The sequence below is a fragment of the Pristiophorus japonicus genome, chromosome 7 (assembly GCF_044704955.1).
Source record: "Pristiophorus japonicus isolate sPriJap1 chromosome 7, sPriJap1.hap1, whole genome shotgun sequence".
Classification (NCBI taxonomy): domain Eukaryota; kingdom Metazoa; phylum Chordata; class Chondrichthyes; family Pristiophoridae; genus Pristiophorus; species Pristiophorus japonicus.
In genome coordinates this window covers 2,711,152-2,732,661 of record NC_091983.1, presented here as the reverse complement: position 1 = coordinate 2,732,661, position 21,510 = coordinate 2,711,152, and the positions used below count along the sequence as shown (strand labels likewise).

The 21,510-nt window shown below is 45.5% G+C and overlaps 1 protein-coding gene across 4 annotated transcripts in view; it reads left to right on the top strand.

The window, feature by feature from the left end:
• sipa1l2 (signal induced proliferation associated 1 like 2) overlaps positions 1-21,510 on the top strand; it is a 541,912-nt gene that overhangs the window by 216,410 nt on the left and 303,992 nt on the right. For all 4 annotated transcript variants that reach the window (XM_070884682.1, XM_070884684.1, XM_070884683.1 and 1 more), the window contains exon 3: positions 2,714-2,847. In XM_070884682.1, coding sequence (XP_070740783.1) covers positions 2,714-2,847 — 134 coding nt within the window. The remainder of the gene's footprint in view (positions 1-2,713; positions 2,848-21,510) is intronic.

Here is a 21,510-nt window from a genome sequence, read left to right as displayed (position 1 = left end):
GCACCTCATCTTTTGATTAGGCCCTTTACAGCCTTCTGGACTCGACATTGAGTTCAACAATTTCAGACCATAACCTCTGCTCCCATTTTTTCCAGACAGCAGCTGTTGATAATGACTTTGCAATTCCCATTTCATCATAGGCAGTCCATCGAAATCGAGGAAAACTTGCTTCCACTCTAAAAGTGAGTTCTCAGGTGACTGAACAGTCCATACGGGAATATTACAGACCCTGTCACAGGTGGGACAGACAAACAGTGGTTGGAGGAAAGGCTGGGTGGGACTGATTTGCCGCACCCTCCTTCCGCTGCCTGCGCTTGTTTTCTGCGTGCTCTCGGCGACGAGACTCGAGGTGCTCAGCACCCTCCCGGATGCTCTTCCTCCACTTAGGGCGGTCTTTGGCCAGGGACTCCCAGGTGTCGGTGGGGATGTTGCATTTTATCAAGGAGGCTTTGAGGGTGTCCTTGTAACCACCTGGGGATCGGTTGCCATATAGGAGTTCCGAGTAGAGCGCTTGCTTTGGGAGTCGTGTTAGGCATGCGAACAATGTGGCCCGCCCAACGGAGCTGGTCGAGTGTGGTCAGTGCTCCGATGCTGGGGATGTTGGACTGATCGAGGACGCTAATGTTGGTGCGTCTGTCCTCCCAGGGGATTTGCAGGATCTTGCAGAGACATTGTTGGTGGTATTTCTCCAGCGATTTGAGGTGTCTACTGTATACTATGGTCCACGTCTCTGAGCTATACAGGAGGATGGGTATCACTACAGCCCTATAGACCATAAGCTTGGTGCCAGATTTGAGGACCTGATCTTCGAACACTCTCATTTCCCATTTACACCTCTTCTTCACCCATCTTTAGTTTCTTTACTTGTCCCATTACCATCTCCTTTTACCTTGCACCAACATCCCTTTTGTAATTTAATCTCCTGCCTTCTTGCCTGTAACAAACCTTCCCTTGCTCTTTCCTTCCCTCCCCCGTTCCCTGCCTCTGCACTTGCTTAAAACCTGTTACATCTAACTTTTTCCTGTTCTGACAAAAGGTCATCGACCTGAAACGGTAACGCTTTCTCTCTCAACAGATGCTGCCTGACCAGCTGAGTAGTTGCAGCACTTTCAGTTTTTATTCAAGTCTATTAGCTTGTAGTTGCTGATCAAGGTTACATTTCTTAAATGTATCTATAAATGTCCTTTCGTATGTACTCTGTGTACATATGTAATTGTAATTCATCAAGATAAAATGCTTCATCTTCATGAAATGTATCTGCTAATGAATTTCTTGAGTCTCTGAAGCAGATCAAGTGCGTTCATTAGTATTAATGCAATTCATAGTGCCTGCCAAAGATGTTAAGTTCGCATTTTAGGAAACTGTGTTTTATGCTGAAAGATGGTCTGGAAATGAAGTTACTGTGATCAACCCTGAGAATTCTGAATTTGTACCATTTGGCCAAATTTCTGTGGTGTAATGTGAAAGAAGGGCACTTAGTTTAATAGCAGTGATGCACTGATACAAACCGATCTGACTTGCATAATATGTAAAAGTTCCCTGCAGAGCTAGCTTATAAAGAAGCAACACAACCCTGTCTCAGAATAGACTCCATTAATTAAGCAAACAGATACATATGGTTGTACTGTTACTACCAATGATGTGAAGCATAAAGATGTCATGTGAAAAATCATGAAAAATGTGGCAACAAAAAGAAGTGTTTCTGAACATTTGAGTAAAATAATTAAGATTATTTGAAAAATTAAGTAAAGAGCAACAATGGCGAAAATGCATTTACAGGAAAATAGAATTAGGATTGGACGAACTTATTTTGTTCATGTTTGTATCGGAGAGAAGCTTAAAGTAGCATCAAAGTCTGTTGATGAAATATTTTGGTGCTGTTTAATCAGGGAGAATTATCCGAGATGGTTTGCACAGTGTCACAGAGGAAGGTTTTCTCCAGGGAGGTGGCGGCCTTGGCTCAGTGGGTAGATGGTTGTGAGTACACAAATCCAGGCTGACACTCCGAGTGCAGTGCTAAGAGAGTGCTGTACGGTCAGAGGTGTGCTGTCTTTCAGATAAGACATTAAACCGAGGCCCTGTCTGCCCCCTCAGGTGGACATGAAAGATCCCATAGCACTATTCAAATTCGAGCAGGGTAGTTCTCCGGGGAGTCCTGGACAATATTTGTCCCTCAACCAACACCACTTTTATAAAAAAAAAAACAGATTATCTGGCCATTATGACATTGCTGTTTGTGGGACCTTGCTGTGTACAAATTGCCTTCCACATTTCCTACATTACAAAAATGACAACACTTCAAAAAAAAAGGATTTAATTAGCAGTAAAGCACATTGGGATGTCCTGAGGTTATGAATGGTGTTAGATAAATGCAAGTACTTTTCTTTGTTCATACACCTATTCTGGTAAATGAGTATGCAATGTTGTCCACAAGGACCATCAACCAGAGTGACCTGAACTCAAATGGTGGTGTGTGTTTATATTTGAGATTCTTAACTAGAATTTCTGCCCCATGGACATTGGAGCTTTGTTTATTTGAGGAAGCTACGAATCAGATAGACCATGAACAAAAAGTCGCTGCAAAGTTCCAATGAGGCTTCTCCTGTCAAGAGGCATTAACTGTTTGTTTAAGGCATGTTTGTTCATTTGCTCATGCACTCCACACACCTTCTAATATTCTCTCTGCCTCACTCACTCTCCACCTTTTCCACAGAGCATCAGAACTACTTTGGAACTGATGAAAGCCTGGGACCTGTGGCAGTCAGCATCCGGAGGGAGAAGCTAGATGAATCAAAGGAGAAAGATGGGCTGCAGTACAACTACCGTATAGCTTTCCGGACCAGTGAGGTAAGATTCTGCAGCTGTTGCCGCGTATTTCATTTTCGAAGCCGTGGAATCTTTTAAAATTTGGCCTAAATCCTGAGATGAGATTCCAGCCAGGAAATCGCGACCATGCATTAATTATTCATTCTGATATATTCAGCCTGTACAGATAATTGAAAATTGTCATGGTCTGAGTGAGGTGGAGGGATTTCACCTTCTCGCAGAGATTTGTGCTCTTGTGCTGGTTAGTCAGGTGCTGAGCTGTCCACAGTCTGTTGATCAGACCTCATTCTAAAAGCGTATCCGTAGATTTCTGTCACTCAGCAGCAATTTTGATGTACAGTATAAATATATATCTTTTAACCAGTTTTGGTGTTTTTCGATGCTCAAAAAGTTTGGTTGCAATAAGTTGTTCTTGGAGCTCTGAAACTTTTAAAAAGGCAGCTTGATTGTCAACCTAGGTATCTTATTTGATCCTGTAAAGAGCTTCTGGCCACATATCCACGGCGTAACTAAAACTGTCTATTTCCACCTCCGTAACATCATCCGTCTCCGCCTTGCCTCAGCTCATCTGCTGCTGAAACCCTCATCCGTGCCTTTGTTACCTTTAGACTTGACTACTCCAATACACTCCAGGCTGGCCTCCCACATTCTACCCTACATAAACTTGAGGTGATCCAAACCTCGGCTGCCCGTGTCCTAACTCGCACCAAGTCCTGCTCGCCCCTGTGCTCGCTGACCGACATTACCTCCCAGTAAAGCAACACCTGAATTTCAAAAATGTCGTCCGTGTTTACAAATCCCTCCATGGACTCGCCCCTCCCTATCCCCTATCTCTCTAACCTCCTTCAGCCTCACAACCCACCCCACCCCCCCCCCAACCCCGAGCTCCTCTAATTCTGCTCTCTTGAGCATCCCTGATGAGAACTGCTCAACCATTGGTGGCTGTGCCTTCAGCTGCCTCGGTCCCAAGCTCTGGAACTCCCGCCCTAAAAGTGTCTACCTCTCGACCTCTCTTTCCTCCTTTAAGACCCTCCTTAAAACCTCCCTCTTGGACCCAGCTTTTGCTCATCTATCATAATTTCTTCTCATGTGGCTCGGTGTCAAATATATTTGTTTTGTCTTATAACACTGCTGTGAAGCGCCTTAGGACATTTCACGATGTTAAAGGCACTATATAAGTAATTGTTCGTTTGAGTTCTCAGTTGAAGGTCTTTTTTAAAAAAAGTTACCAATTTAATATCTTGATTGATGCATAGAAACATAGAGAAACATAGAAAATAGGTGCAGGAGTAGGCCATTCGGCCCTTCGAGCCTGCACTGCCATTCAATGAGTTCATGGCTGAACATGCAACTTCAGTACCCCATTCCTGCTTTTTCGCCATACCCCTTGATCCCTCTTGTAGTAAGGACTACATCTAACTCCTTTTTGAATATATTTAGTGAATTGGCCTCAACAACTTTCTGTGGTAGAGAATTCCACAGGTTCACACTCTGGGTGAAAAAGTTTCTCCTCATCTCGGTCCTAAATGGCTTACCCCTTATCCTCAGACTGTGACCCCTAGTTCTGGACTTCCCCAACATTGGGAACATTCTTCCTGCATCTAATCTGTCTAAACCGACATTATTTCACATTCAATCCATTTTGAAAAAGCATCCACCACCACCAGGAAGATTTTACTGAGAAACGGGCCCGCATAGTCGACATGGATCCTTGACCATGGTCTGGAGGACCAGGACCACAAACTTAGTGGTGCCTCTCTGGGTGCGTTGCTCAACTGAGTACATACGCGGCATTGCCGTACACAGGACTCTAAGTCAGAGTCGATACCGGGCCACCACACGTGGGATCTAGCTATCCCTTTCATCATTACTGTACCCGGGTGTGTGCTGTGGAGATCCGAGATGAACGTCTCCCTGCCCTTTTTGGGTAGCACTACGCGGTTACCCCACAACAGGCAGTCTGCCTGAATGGACAGCTCGTCTTTTCGCCGCTGAAACGGCTTGATTAGCTCTTGCATTTCAACGGGGATGCTGGCCCATGCAGCACAGTTTTTTACTAGGGACAGCAGAGGATCTTGGCTGGTCCAATTCCTAATCTAGCGGGCCATGACAGGTGATTTATCATTTTCAAACGCTTCCATGACCATCAACAAGTTTGCAGGCTGCGCCATTTCCACCCCTTTGGTGGGCAATGGTAGCCGACTGAGGCCATCCGTACAGTTCTCGGTGCCTGGTCTGTGGCGGATGGTATAGTTATACGCTGATAGCGCCCACCTGTGTATGCGGGCTGAGGCATTAGTATTTGTCCCCTTGTTTTCAGCGAACAGGGATATCAGGGGCTTGTGATCGGTTTCCAGCTCAAATTTGAGGCCAAACAGGTACTGATGCATTTTCTTTACCTCGAACACACACACGCTAATGCCTCTTTCTCAATCATGCTGTAGGTCCTCTCGGCCTTAGACAAGCTCCTGGAGGCATAGACGACAGGTTGCAACTTCCCCGTAACGGTAGCTTGTTGGAATACACACCCGATGCATTGACCAATTGGGCCACACTTTCTACCCATTGATGATTGGTGGGGGGGGGAGGGGGTGAAGTCTGTTTTTTTTCTCCCACTATTGTTGACTTCCCTTTGAGATCTCGTATGCGCCAGTTTCCAGAATGGTGTTGAATACCCTTCCCAGTTGGCTGATCAAGTATCTATCTTTGAACGTTGCGTGACTTTCAGAAACATAGCAACATAGAAAATAGGTGCAGGAGTAGGCCATTCGGCCCTTCGAGCCTGTACCACCATTCAATATGATCATGGCTGATCATGCAACTTCAGTACCCCTTTCTTGCTTTCTCTCCATACCCCTTTAGCCATAAGGGCCACATCTAACTCCCTTTTGAATATATCTAACGAACTGGCCTCAACAACTCTCTGTGGTAGAGAATTCCACAGGTTCACCACTCTGAGTGAAGAAGTTTCTCCTCATCTCGGTCCTAAATGGCTTACCCCTTATCCTTAGACTGTGACCCCTGGTTCTGGACTTCCTCAACATCGGGAACATTGTTCCTGCATCTAACCTAACCTGTCCAGTCCCGTCAGAATTTTATGTTTCTATGAGATCCCCCCCCTCATTCTTCTTAATTCCAGTGAATATAAGCCGAGTCGATCCAATCTTTCTTCATATGTCAGTCCTGCCATCCCGGGAATCAGTCTGGGGAACCTTCGCTGCACTCCCTCAATAGCAAGAATGTCCATCTTCAGATTAGGAGACCAAAACTATACACAGTATTCAAGGTGTGGCCTCACCAAGGCCCTGTACAACAGAAGTGGGAAGCTCACTCCAACATGTCCAAGTGGCCATCGAAAATAGTCTGCTAATAAATGTCCAGCTTTGAATTTTAAAGGACTCCAAATTTCAGTTCTTCCAAGAACTGTATGTTGAGGTGACGGAGAATCTGGTTTGGGTACAGTGCAATGTCAAGAGAAATCCAGAGACGATGCAACAGCTGAGCACTGATCAGTATTCGATGACGTGGCCGTAGAGATCTTGTCTGGTTCCTGTGGGGCTCACCAACCTACACCCGCATGAGTTCAAAATCTGCTCAGCCCTGGGGACTTTTCAGCAACTCTTGACTGTCCCATCACCAGATGTGATGGAGAGAAAAGCATCAATGCCTTCAGCCAATGTGCAGGTTATGTGTGACCCTTCAGTGCGGTCTCCAGTAAGGCCCAACACAGTTGCTTGCTACAGCTGCTTACTAACTGGAACTGACATTAGTTCACAGCAAGAGGTACCTGCTTTTGGCTGACCAATCTGCTCACTGCCATAGTTCAGCTGCCCTGCATTCTCTCGGAACTTGGCCAGAATTCTAATTCATTGCCTTAGTGAAGGAGTGGAATGGTGCTCCTCAGTTCCACGCCCCCTTCCCCTTACCCCACACAAGCACGTTATTTGAAGGAGTTGATTTCTGCATTTTCCCCTCTTCCTAGACAACAGAAACAACTGGCAAACTCCTGTGGGAAGCTGCATTGAGAATCCGAATCCTGACTGGCTTTTGGATTTAGCCCCTGTAACTGACAGTGCCAGTACTCAAACATCACGTGTTCATCAACACTATTTTTAATAGCTTTGTAGCACAATTAATATTCTGCACTAAATATGTCTTCAAGAAACCAGCTAATTTGACTTAGCAATGCTTGTTCCTGTGATCAAAAGATTTTTAATTAACCAGAACATTTTCTGCATGAATAATGACGACAAAATTCCTATTCAGCAATAATCTGTCGTGTCAGTCCCATAAATTAGTCTCTGGAGGCAAGCGGGAGAAGCTTGTTTTTCCTGTTAAATTTCTCTATTCCCTGGCCCACACTATTCACTCCCAGTGAATTTCATTCTCATCAAAATTTAATTCTCCTCAAAGTGAAGATAACAGATCTGGTGCTCCACACACCAGCACTTGGGTTTTAACACTTACTTGAAAGCTTTTGATGCCTGCTACAAGTAAATCAGCTGATGTTTTTTCCCCTCGCTACATAACATAACAACATAAGAATTAGGAGCAGGAGTTTGCCATCTGGCCCTTCGAGCCTGCTCCGCCATTCAATGCGATCATGGCTGATCTTCTACCTCAACTCCACCTTCCTGCACTGTCCCCATATCCCATGATTCCCTTAGTATCCAAAAATCTAACTATCTCTGTCTTGAATATACTCAATGACTGAGCATCCACAACCCTACGATAGAGAATTCCAAAGATTCACAAGCCTCTCAGTGAAGAAATTTCTCATCTCAGTCCTAAATGTCGACCCCTTTATTCTGAGACTGTGACCCCTGGTTCTCGACTCCCCAGCCAGGGGAAACATCCTCCCTGAATCTACCCTGTCGAGCCCTGTAAGAATACATATTTGTATTCATTAGTAAAATAACGACTATGCATTTAAATACAAAGGCAAAATACTGTGGATGCTGGAAATCGGAAATAAAACAGAAAATGCTGGAAATACTCAGCAGGTCAAGCAGCATCTGTGGAAAGAGAAACAGAGTTAATGTTTCAGATTGGTGACCTTCACAAACTGGAAAGAGTTAGAGATGCAGCTGATTTTAAGCAAGTGCAGGGGCAGGGGCAGGGAAAGGGGAATGGGAGGAAAGAACAAAAGGAAGGTGTGGGATAGGGTGGAAGGTGTGAGCGATTACATAACAAAAGGTGTAATAGAACAAAGCAAAAGGAGATGGTAATGGGACAAGCAAAGAAACAAGAGATTAGTCTAGAAGAGTGTAAATGACCAAACATTTAACTTGCTCTGTGGACAAGTCCGACTGCGGCAACTTCAGGGGAATCTCCCTGCTATCTGCCACTGGGAAAGTTGTCGCTAGAGTTCTCCTCAATCGTCTTCTCCCTGTGGCCGAAGAGCTCCTCCCAGAGTCACAGTGCGGATTTTGCCCCCTACGGGGTACAACGGACATGATTTTTGCAGCGCGACAATTGCAGGAAAAATTCAAGGAGCAGCGCCAGCCCTTATACATGGCCGCCTTCAACCTTACAAAGGCCTTTGACACTGTCTATGGAGCGTCCTCCTCCGTTTCGGATGTCCCCAAAAGTTCGTCACCATCCTCCGCCTGCTCCACAACGACATGCAGGCCATGACCCTTACCAGTGGATCCATTAGACCCAATCCATGTCCGGACCGGGGTCAAACAGGGCTGCGTCATCGCACCAACCCTCTTCTCAATCTTCCTCACTGCCACGCTCCACCTCAGTCAACAAGCTCCCTGCTGGAGTGGAACTAAACTACAGAATCAGTGGGAACCTGTTTAACCTGCACCATCTCCAGGCCAGATCCAAGACCACCCCAACCTCTGTCGTCGAGCTACAGTACGTGGACGACACCTGTGCCTGTGCACATACAGAGGCTGAGCTCCAGGACATAGTTGACGTATTTACTGAGGCGTACGAAAGCATGGGCCTCACGCTAAACATCCGTAAGACAAAGTTCCTCCACCAGCCTGTCCTCCCCGCACAGCACTGCACCCCAGTCATCAGGATCCACGGCGAGGGCCCTGGACGCCGTGGACCACTTCCCATATCTCTGGAGCCTCCTATCACCAAGCGCAAGCATCAACGACGAGATCCAACACCCCCTACCAGTGCAGCCTTCGACCGCCTGAGGAAAAGTGTGTTTGAAGAGCAGGCCCTCAAAACTTTCACCAAGCTCATGGTCTACAGGGCTGTAGTGATACCCGCCCTCCTGTATGGCTCAGAGACATGGACCATGTACAATAGACACCTCTAGTTTCTGGAGAAATATCACCAACGATGTTTCCGCAAGATCCTTCAAATCCCTTGGGAGGACAGGTGCACCAACATCACCGTCCTCATTCAGACTAACATCCCCAGCATTGAAGCACTGACCACACTCGACTAGCTCCGCTGGGCAGGCCACATTGTTCACATGCCAGACACGAGACTCCCAAAGCAAGTGCTCTACTCTGAGCTCCTTCACGGCAAGCGAGCCAAAGGTGAGCAGCAGAAATGCTACAAGGACACCCTCAAAGCCTCCCTGATAAAGTGCAACATCACCACTGACACCTGGGAGTCCCTGGCCATAGACCACCCTAAGTGGAGCAAGTGCATCCAGGAGGGCGCTGAGCACCTCGAGTCTCATCGCCGAGAGCATGCAGAAACCAAGCGCAGACAGCAGAAAGAGCGTGTGGCAAACCAGTCCCACCACCCTTACCCTCAACCACTGTCTGTCCCACCTATGACAGAGTCTGTGGCTCTTGTATTGGACTGTTCAGCCACCAAAGAACTCCCTTCAGGAGTGGAAACAAGTCTTCCTCGATTCTGAGGGACTATCTATGATGATATTGACATCAAAGACAGTTAGTCCTCCTCTGCCAAAGCAGGAATGACATTTTTGCTGTGTACCTTGTGTGTAATACTACAGATTACTGCTTTGAAGAAGTATTTGAATGTGAAATATATTTTTGTTAATGTTAAGCCAAGATAGCAGTGCTGCCACTGAGCTAAGTTGACACTAAAACTTCAAAAAGAGAATATCCCGGAGAATCGGGTTTTATTTACTGAATATCTAGCTGTCAGTTCCTTTGGTTCGCCCTTTGTGGTGGCCACTTCCACCAGCTACATGCACCACAAGGTTGCAATGAATTTGTAAACTTGTTTAAGCTGTAGGAACTTTGCCAGTATGGCTAGTCAGTGACCCAGTATTGACTGTGGAACAAGCTGAGCAATCATGTCCCAGAGCTTGCAACTGGATCGAATTCAGATCTAACTTTGGAAAGGGATGGCCATCAGCGCTCTCTGATTCTTCTTTGTTGTGCTTGCCTGGTTCAGGAGCCAAACCAGGCAATCGAATGTAGATCAAATTGATTGCTCTTTAGGGACCAAGATGTGACCAGTTTTCCTTGGTGAAGAAGGCTTAAAGGCGTATCCAGATTTTATCCTAAAATTTTCAAAGTATAGAGCTTCTTCCAAGATATTCTGGAAGTTCCTTTGTACTGATTGTTCTGTAATTTCAGTGAGGAACGCTGAATCCAATTGAAGATGCAAAGGGTAAAATTCCCCAAAGTTGTTTGATGCTCGGAGGGATGAGCTTACAGGGGGAAGCTTTCTTTCAGTTGCTCAGAAGCAATTGGTGACGGACATAGAGGGGTAGAGTTTCTGCTTTGGGCGCAATCGGCGATTCTGATACAAATTGTGCCCGTTTTTGCAAAGTGTTTCTGACCCCCCCCCCCTGGCGTTTCCGTGAAATCTAATTTCCATATCGCTGAATGCAAAATGTGCTGTGAACCAGCACAATCAGACAGTGTTTAAAATGTAATTTAAAAAATATATATTCCTTGATATATTAAAAAGTGGCAACTTGGTAAAGTTTAATTAATACAGCTGAAAAAGGGTTTATCACAACCAATAAGCATTTTAAATCACCATATCAATCCACCACCTGTGAGTAACCCAATTTTAAAAAAAATGCAGAATTATTTTCTAGTTAGATTGAGGTATAGTAGTTAGTTCCTTCGTAAATTTTGGTAACATTTTCATTCAAAACCTTTCAAAATGTACCCATTAGTATCCTTGCGTTCAAAAGACCCAGATTAATTTTTAGCACCTCCTCGAAGGCCTACAAACGAGTGCAATTTGCGGAAGCTCCCAATGTTTGCTAATTCTCTCTGGGGACATGGCTAGTTTGGGGAAAAACCTGAATGGAAACGGAGGCTACGTTTTAGTCTGTGTTTGACTTGAACAGGTTGCTTAATAGGAGATTTCCCTCTTATTCAAAGTATAGTCACCATCATCATAGGCAGTCCCTCGAAATCTTGCTTCCACTCCAAAAATGAGTTCTCAGGTGACTGAACAGTCCAATACGGGAATTACAGTCTCTGTCACAGGTGGGACAGACAGTGGTTGGAGGAAAGGGTGGGTGGGGAGTCTGGTTTGCCGCACGCTCCTTCCGCTGCCTGCGCTTGGTTTCTGCATGCTCTCTGCGACGAGACTTGAGGTGCTCAGCGCCCTCCCGGGTGCTCTTCCTCCACTTAGGGTGGTCTTTGGCCAGAGACTCTAGGGTGTCGGTGGGGATGTTGCATTTTATCAAGGAGGCTTTGAGGGTGTCCTTGAAACGTTTCCTCTGCCCACCTGGGGCTCGCTTGCCGTGTAGGAGTTCCAAGTTGAGCGCTTGCTTTGGGAGTCTTGTGTCGGGCATGCGAACAATGTGGCCCGCCCAACGGAGTTGGTAGAGTGTGGTCAGTTCTTCGATGCTGGGAATGCTAGCCTGATCGAGAACACTGACGGTGCGTCTGTCCTCCATGGGGATTGTAGGATCTTGCGAAGACATCGTTGGTAGTATTTGTCCAGTGATTTGAGGTGTCGACTGTAGATGGTCCACGTCTGAGCCATACAGGAGGGCAGGTATCACTACAGCCCTGTAGACCATAAGCAAAGTATAGTCACACTTAGGACTTGGGACCTGTTTTGACCATTTGTTTGGCTGATTCAGTCCATGTCCCTTTGGTCAGACCCAATTTAGAGTATTATCCAATTATTTTTGTGTACCAAAGCTTGGGAAATACATATTTACTTTGGGGAATTGGCAGGGAAAAGCACATTCACCAGAATACTAGGCCAAAAAAGGGTAAAATTATGAACAGGTTGCATAAATTTGGGTTGTATTCCTTTGAGTTTAGAAGGTTGGGAAGTGTTTTAATTGAGGTATTTAAAGGCATTGAATAGGGTAGATACAGAGAAACTATTTCCTCTGGTGGGGGTATCCAGAACAAGGGGGCATATAGAATTAGACCTAGACTATTTATCGGAGTGAAATCAGGAACCACTTCTTCATACAAAGGGTAGTGGAAATCTGGAACTCTCCCGCAAAAGGCTATGAATGCTAGGGTCATGGAAACATAGAAAATAGGTGCAGGAGCAGGCCATTCTGCCCTTCGAGCCTTCACCACCATTCAATATGATCATGGTTGATCATTCCCTTCAGTACCTCATTCCTGTTTTCTCTCCAAACCTCTTGATCCCTCTAGCTGTAAGGGCCATATCTAACTCCCTTTTGAATATATCTAACGAACTGGCCTCAACAACTTTCTGTCGTAGAGAATTCCACAGGTTCACCACTCTGAGTGAAGAAGTTTCTCCTCATCTCGGTCCTAAATGGCTTACCCCTTATCCTTAGATTGTGATCCCTGGTTCTGGACTTCCCCAACATCGGTAACATTCTTTCTGCATCTAACCTGTCCAATCCTGTCAGAATTTTATATGTTTCTATGAGATCCCCTCTCGTTCTTCTAAATTCCATTGAATATAAGCCTAGTCAATCCAGTCTTTCTTCATATATCAGTCCTGTCATCCTGGGAATCAGTCTGGTAAACCTTTGCTGCATTCACTCAATAGCAAGAATGTCCTTCCTCAGATTAGGAGACGAAAACTGTACACAATATTCAAGGTGTGGCCTCACCAAGGCCCTGTACAAATATAGGAAGACCTCCCTGCTCCTATACTCAAATCCCCTCGCGATGAAGGCCAACATACCATTTGCTGCCTTCACTGCCTGCTGTATCTGTATGCCAACTTTCAATGTTTGATGTACCATGACACCCAGGTCTTGTTGCACCTCCTCTTTTCCTAATCTGTCACCATTCAGATAATCTGCCTTCCTGTTTTTACCACCAAAGTGGATAACTTCACATTTATCTATTATATTGCATCTGCTATGCATTTGCCCACTCACCTAACCTGTCCAAGTCACCCTGCAGCCTCTTAGCATCCTCCTCACAGCTCTCACTGCCAGCGTAGTGTGAACTGCAAACTTGGAGATATTACATTCAATTCCTTCGTCTAAATCATTAATGTACAATGTAAACAGCTGGGGCCCCAGCACAGAACCTTACGGTACCCCACTAATCACTGCCTGCCATTCTGAAAGGTACCCATTTACTCCTACTCTTTGCTTCCTGTCTGCCAACCAGTTCTCAATCCACGTCAGCACACTACCCCCAATCCCATGTGCTTTAACTTTGCACATTAATCTCTTGTGTGGGACCTTGTCGAAACCCTTTTGAAAGTCCAAATACACCACATCGACTGGCTCCCCCTTGTCCACTCTACTGGAAACATCCTCAAAAAATTCCAGATTTGTCAAGCATGATTTCCCTTTCACAAATCCATGCTGACTTGGACCTATCATGTCACCTCTTTCCAAATGCGCTGCTATGACATCCTTAATAATTGTTCCATCATTTTACCCACTACCAATGTCAGGCTGACCGGTCTATAATTCCCTGTTTTCTCTCTCCCTCCTTTTTTAAAAAAACAGGGTTACATTAGCTACCCTCCAGTCCAAAAGAACTGATCCAGAGTCTATAGAATGTTGGAAAATGACCACCAATGCATCCACTATTTCTAGGGCCACTTCCTTAATTACTCTGGGATGCAGACTATTAGGCCCTGGAGATTTATCTGCATTCAATCCCATCAATTTCCCTAACACCATTTGCTGACTAATAAGGATTTCCTTTAGTTCAACCTCCTCGCTGGACCCTTAGTCCCCTAGTATTTCCGGAAGGTTATTTGTGTCTACCTTAGTGAAGACAGAACCAAAGTATTTGTTCAATTGGTCTACCATTTCTTTCTTCCCCATTAGAAATTCACCTAATCCTGACTGTCTACATTTGTCTTCACTAATCTTTTTCTCTTCACATATCGATAGAAGCTTTTGCAGTCAGTTTTTATGTTCCCTGCAAGCTTACTCTCACATTCTATTTTCCCCTCCTAATTAAACCGTTTGTCCTCTTCTGCTGAATTCTAAATTTCTCCCAGTCCTCAGGGTTGCTGCTTTTTTTGGCCAGTATATATGGCTCTTCCTTGGATTTAACACTATCTCTAATTTCCCTTGTAAGCCACGGTTGAGTCACCTTCCCCATTTTATTTTTACACCAGACAGGGATGTACGATTGTTGAAGTTCATCCGTGTAATCTTTAAATGTCTGCCATTGCTTATCCACCGTCAACCCTTTAAGTATCATTCGCCAGTCTATTCTAGCCAATTCACGTCTCATACCATCGAAGTGGGCCTTTCTTTAAGTTTAGGACTCTAGTCTCTGAATTAAGTGTGTCACTCTCCATCTTAATGAAGAATTCTACCATATTATGATCACTCTTCCCCAAGGGGCCTCGCACAACAATCCTCTCTCATTACACAACACCCAGTCTAAGATGGCCAGCTCTCTAGTTGGTTCCATGACATATTGGTCTAGAAAACCATCCCTTATATATTCCAGGAAATCCCTCCTCCACAGTATTGCTACCAGTTTGTTTAGCCCAATCTATATGAAGATTGAAGTCACCCATGATAACTGCTTTACCTTTATTCCACGCATCCCTAATTTCCTGTTTGATGCTGTCCCCAACCTCACTACTGCTGTTTGGTGGTCTGTACACAATTCCCACTCTCGTTTTCTGCCCTTTGGTGTTCTGCAGCACTACCCATATAGATTCCACCTCATCCACACTAATGTCCTTCCTTACTATTGCGTTAATTTCCTCTTTAACCAGCAACGCTATCCCACCTCCTTTTCCTTTCAGTCTCTCCTTCCTGAATATTGAATACCCTTGGATGTTGTGTTCCCAACCTTGGTCACCTTGGAGCTATGTCTCCATATTACATCATATCTGTTAACAGCTATCTGCACAGTTAATTCATCCACCTTATTATGAATGCTCCTCGCATTGAGACAGTCTTCAGACTGGTTTTTTTAACAGCCTTTGTCTTTTTACAATTATGTTATGTACCCCTTTTTGATTTTTGCCTTTGATTTTTCTGCCCTCCACGCTTCCTTTTCTCCTTTATACGTTTTGCTTCTGACCCCATTTTGCGTCCCTCTGTCTCCCTGCATAGGTTCCCATCCCCCTGCCTATTAGTTTAAATCCTCCCCAACAGCATGAGAAAACACTCCCCCTAGGTCATCGGTTCCAGTTCTGCCCAGGTGCAGACTGTCCGGTTTGTACTGGTCCCACCTCCCCCAGAACCGGTTCCAATGTCCCAAGAATTTGAATCCCTCCCTCTTGCACCATTCTTCAAGCCACGTATTCATCTTGACTATCCTGTACTTCTACTCTGACTAGCACGTGGCACTGGTAACAATCCTGAGATTATTACCTTTTTGAGGTCCTACTTTTTAATTTAACTCCTAGCTCCCGAAATTCAGCTTGTAGGACCTCATCCTGCTTTTTACCGATATCGTTGATACCTATATGCACATGACAACTGGCTTGGTCACCTTTCCCCTCCAGAATGCCCTGCAGCAGCTCCGAGACATCCTTGACCCTTGCACCAGGGAGGCACCATACCATCCTGGAGTCTTGTTTGCGGCCGGAGAAACACCGATCTATTCCCCTTACAATAAAATACCCTATCACGAAAGCTCTCCCACTCTTTTTCCTGCCCTCCTGCGCAGCAGAGCCACTCATGGTGCCATGAACTTGGCTGTTGCTGCCTTCCCCTGATGAGCCATCGCCTCTAACAGTACCCAAAGTGGTATATCTGTTTTAGAGGGAGATGACCGCAGGGGACCCCTGCACTACCTTCCTTGCACTGCTCTTCCTGATGGTTACCCATTCCCTATCTGCCTGTGTAACTTTTACCTGCGGTGTGACCAACTCACTAAACGTGCTATTCACGACTTCCTCTGCATCGCAGATGCTCCAGAGTGAATCCATTGCGCAGCACCAGTGCTGCAATGTGGTCTGTCAGGAGCTGCAGCTGGATACACTTCCCGCACACACAGTAGTCAAGGACACTGGAAGTGTCCCTGACCTACCACATAGCATATGAGGAGCATGACACAGGCCTGGGCTCTCCTGCCATGACTTAACCCTTAAATTATTTAATTTGGCAACAACGACCAGGTTTCTTACTGACAAAGAGAAAAAAGATAAAGAAAACTACTTGCCAATCACTTACCCTCTTGGCTATGACGTCACTCTTCGATTACTTTTTACTTCTTTCTTACTTTTGACCCTGCTGCAGCTAGCTGCTCCTCCGGCCGCTGCTCCCCGACTGCCGCCGACCCCAGACTGCCGCTGGGCCTTTACAGGCCACCGCTGCTCCTCCCTGTCTGCCTCTGATCTGGACTGCCGTTGGCCTTTACAGGCCACCGCTGCTCCTCCCTGTCTGCCTCTGACCCTGGACTGCCGTTGGACTTTATAGGCCACCGCTGCTCCTCGGACTGCTCATCCCCGATGGGTCAATTGAAACGTTCAAGCCTGAGGTGGATAGATTTTTGCTAGGTAAGAGTTTCGAAGTTCCTTCTCGCCATCTGGTTTGCACCAATCGTGACTCCTCATGTCCCTGTCATTTTGTCAAGAGACCTGACAATCGGGTGCCCAATTACCCCCATTAATTGATCGCTATCTGATTGGTCTGTAATGACCACCTGACCAATTATCCAGGGGCCAAATGGCCGACTGCTGCTCCTATTTCTTGCCTTCAATGGAGTCCACGGAAGTGGTATGCCGGTACCTCCATTTCTATCTCGGAGAGCCACGTGATCCATTCCCCCAATTCAATGCTTCAATCTGCTCTGTGTGCCAGCCATTAATCACTGCTGACCTGTGGTTTTTTTTCATCGCTTTTTCCCAGTTAAAAATAGTTTGTTTTTCTAGCTTAAACAGTTCTATTTTTCCCCTCCGATTAATGTATTTAACTTGAATTTCATCATGACGACCTTATTTATTAGATTGTATTCGCCTTTCTTTCAGCCACCAAGCCACCAAGTGGAGGTTTGATCAGATTTTATTATTTTCTTCATCTTAGTGATTTTTTGGAACAGTAATTTGCTGTGCCCATTTTTATTTCTGAAATGTTTCCTGTATTCCAGACACTTTTGTTGAAGATGTGCCCTTTCTGTGTTAAAGGCCATCTTTCTTCTTCCGTCAATCTGTAGCCATTTCACTCCTTAATGAGCGTTTAATTCCATCCTTTTATTTATTTTAGTAAGTTTGAGTGAATTGTAATCTACAGTGATCTCTTTATCTTCCTTAGTTTACTGCTACAGACGGACATGTTTTTACCTGAGTGAATTTTAACGTGCAGCTATTTATTGGTGTCTGTCATGTGAGCAGAGTCTAATGATTCTTTTGTTTACCAAAAAAAATCCTCTCAACCATTTTACAAAGTCACTTGGGCCAGATTGAATAAAAAATCCTCTCCATTTGAATGATTTACTTTTACATGAACAGATTGCTTTATTTATCTGTGACTTTTCCAGTGCAGACATGTTTTTGTTTCACGCTGCGTGAATTTTAACTCTTGCGATTTTAAACAAAGCCAGTGTGCCCCATCAGCCATTTTAAGAGGTTACCTCATAGATGGAATTCACAACATTCACCTTCACACACAGCCAACTATTCCGAGGTGTTTTACATCTCATACACAGACGACAACAAATTATGACCAAGTACTTCAAGCTGTAATTTATATCCTTTTCGTTCCTGAACAGTGCTATCGGAGATTAACTTGTTTCCTAATATTTTCCAGTCTGTCTTCTGTCAGATACAGCAGGTTGGTTCCTCCAGATTTGCTTGAAATTATATCGATTTGTCCAAAAGGAGGGTTTCCTCATTAATGATTCAAGAAAGTTCACCAGATGAGAACATGCAATCTGACCGTCCTAGATCTGGAAATCACATGTTTCCATGTTCCTATAAAATCCCATTTTAAGATTCATAATTTCCTGCTAATACTGTCTGAACAAGATGCTTCGATTTGGTCAGGCAACAGTCGAGAGTTCTAGTCAAGTGCATATCGAGTATACACTTTACTCTTAATCAGACAATTGGCTGATTTAAAGCACCCATTCAACCTTCCTTCTGCAGTACAACCCACTGTGTCCAAGGAAGAGTTTCTGGAGCAACCTCCCTTTCAGCAAACTGGTTCTTGGACATTTTTCCTGAGGTATATTTTGTATCCTGGAAACCAAACTTATGGCCTTTAGACTTCCTGCTGTAGTGTTCTGTAATCTTTTACTCCATCCCTTCAAATATTTCTCTTTGTTCAGTCATTTGACTGATTTGTCTATGATGGCGCAAAGCTAGGAACAGTGGAGGTCCAAAGAGGTTAAGGGGTCCATGTACATACATCACTAAAAGGTATTGATCAGCTACAAAAAAATTATCAAAAAGGCTAATGGAATGCTAGAGGGCTAGAATATAAAGAGCATAGAAGTTTTGCTGGAGCTATACAAAGCCCTGCTCAGACCACATCTGGAGCACTGTATACAGTTCTGGGTGCCTTAGGATGTATTAACCTTGGAAGGAGTGGAGCGCAGATTCACCAGCATGTTCTCTGGGCTCCAAGGATTAAATAATGAGAGATTACATAAACTAGACTTGTATTCTCTGGAATATAGATGGTTAAGGGATGATTTGATTAAGGTTTTTAGGATTTTGGAAGGAATTGAAAGGGTAAATGAGAAACTTTTTCAGCTGGTCTAGGACAAGGGGATCTCACCTTAAAATTAGAATCAGTCCATTCAGGAGAGAAATTAGGAAGCAATAATTCACCCAAAAGGTGGTAGAAGTGTGGAACTCTCTCTCAAAAAACAATAGGTACTAGCTCAATTCATTTTAAATCTGAGATCGATAGATTTTTGTTAGCTAAGGGTATTAAGAGAAATGGGGCCAGGCTGAGTAGATGGTGTTAGGATACAGATCGGCCATGATCTAATTGAATGGCAGAACAGGCTTGAGGGGCTGGTTGGCCTACTGATCCTATATTCATCCTTTTTTGGCCTGGAAGCAAGTCGTCTTGTTTCGAGGGACTGCCTATGATGATGATGAGGATGAAAGGAGATCCAGGTGTATTATTTTGTGGTGAACAAATCCCTCTAGCCATTCTGTGGCTGCAGATCACTCCCTGGATAAGTAGAGAGGTTGCATTAACTATTTGGTGCCCTAGGACCAGTTGAGCAATTTGAGAGTAACTGCATGTAAACTTTCTAGAAACACCAATGCAAAGTGCCCCAATCATTTTGCACATGCAGGACTAGCCCAAGTATCTATGTCGGAGGTTATCCCTTTGGAGAACTCTGACTCCGACACTGGGCAACTTTTCCACCCAGTAACAGCATCAAATAGCCTTTAATCTGGTGTAGAGTAGACAGCTGCAGTTTGGAACTCGTGCAAAGTGCTTTAACCCCAAGCCTGAGGAAGATTTTTAAATCCAGATGAAGTTGGTTTGGCTGAGCCTGTGCTGATAGTACTGGGGTTGATCAAAAACTGAGCAATGCACAATGTTTTCAAAATCCTCCATGGCCCTTTCTCTATCCTCTCCCAGCCCGACAACCCTCAGCTCTTTGCATTCCTCCAACTTTAACCTCTTGTGCTTGCCCGATTTTAATCGCTCCACTGTTGGTGGCCGTGTCTTTAGCTGCCTGGGCCCTAAGTTCTGTAATTCCCTCCCGAAACCTCTCCACCTCTCCCTCCTCCTTTTAAGACGTTCCTTAAAACCTGCCTCTTTGACCCCCTATCCTGAAAGCTCCTTGTGTGACTCGGGTGTCAGCTTTTGTTTGTGAAATGCCTTAGGATGTTTTATTACATTAAAGGCACTGTGTCAATGCAAGCTGTTTTGGGATTTCCCCCTGTGGAATTCCTTCTGGACCTAGTGTAGCAATCCTGTACATAAGAACATGAGCAATAGGAGCAGGAGTCGGCCATTTGGCCCCTCAAGTCTGCTCCGACATTCAATAAGATCATGGCTGATCTGATCATGGACTCAGCTCCACTTCCCTGCCCGCTCCCCATAACCCCTTTATTCCCTTATCGCTCAAAAATCTGTCTGAATATATTCAATGACCCAGCCTCTACAGCTCTCTGGGGCAGAGAATTCCACAGATTTACAACCCTCTGAGAAGAAATTCTTCCTCATCTCAGTTTTAAATGGGCAGCTCCTTATTCTGAGACATTGGGCTCAATTTTCCCCAAAGCTTTTTTTTGGCGTACTTGGAGTTACGCCCATTTTCTTGGGGCCCAAGTACGCCAAAAAAAATGTTCTAAATTTCCCCGTTGGATTTCTTCTTTTTGCCGTGGCCAAACCGGTCCTTTAGTTTTGGGAGTGGAGCCTTGATCTGCGCCAAAAAGATCAGGTTGCCACGGTAACCAAGGGACACAATGCGAGCTGAGGCTGCAAAGTGAAACATACAGCCAGCTCCCAACACATTGGGCCCAAGTTTCCACATGATTTGCGCCTGATTTTTAGGAGCAACTGGTGGAGAACGGACTATCTTAGAAATCGCAATTCTCCACATTTTTTCTGCAGTTCTAGTCAGGTAGAACAGATCTACTTTGGAACAGAATTTTTTCTTCAAAAGGAGGCGTGTCCAGCCACTGACGCCTGATTTGAAAGTTTCCACAGTGAAAACGTACTCCAAACTAAAGTAGAATGGAGCAAGTGAAGATTTTTGTAGAACTGAAAAAACTTGTTCTACACATTAAAAAATCAGGCTCAGGTTACAAATTAGGCGTCCAGAACGAGGTGGGGGGGAGGGGAGGGAAGTCATTAAATTTTACAATAAATCCTTATTTATACTTATACAAATAAATCCAACCTGAATAAACATTTATAAGCAAAGAAAAGATTAAATAAACCATCTTCCTACCTGTGTGAAAGTGCTTCAGGCAGGCCTTTCGGGACCGAAGGCTGAACGGGCCGGGCCCGAGACTTCGGACAGGGCCCGTCCCCAGCACCAGATTTACAGGTAGGTGGCTTTGGGTTGGGTCGGGGAGGGGAGGGGAGGTTCGATCCGGGGGGGAAAGAGAGGGGGGGGGAGGAAAAGAGGGGGGGGTGGAGAGAGAGAGGGAGGGGGGGGGGGGGGGGGGGATCCAGTCCAGGAGTGGGAGGGCGGGGAGCGGGAACAGGAGCGCGGGTCGGGTCTAGTCGGAGGGGGGGGGGGGCGGGGAACGGGAACAGGAGCGCGGGTCGAGTCGGGGGGGGGGGCGTGGAGCAGGAACAGGAGCGCGGGTCGGGTCTAGTCGGGGGGGGGGGGGCGGGGAACGGGAACAGGAGCGCGAGTCGGGGGAGGGGGGCGCGGAGCGGGAACAGGAGCGCGGGTCGGGTCTAGTCGGGGGGGGGGGGCGTGGAGCAGGAACAGGAGCGCGGGTCGGGTCTAGTCGGGG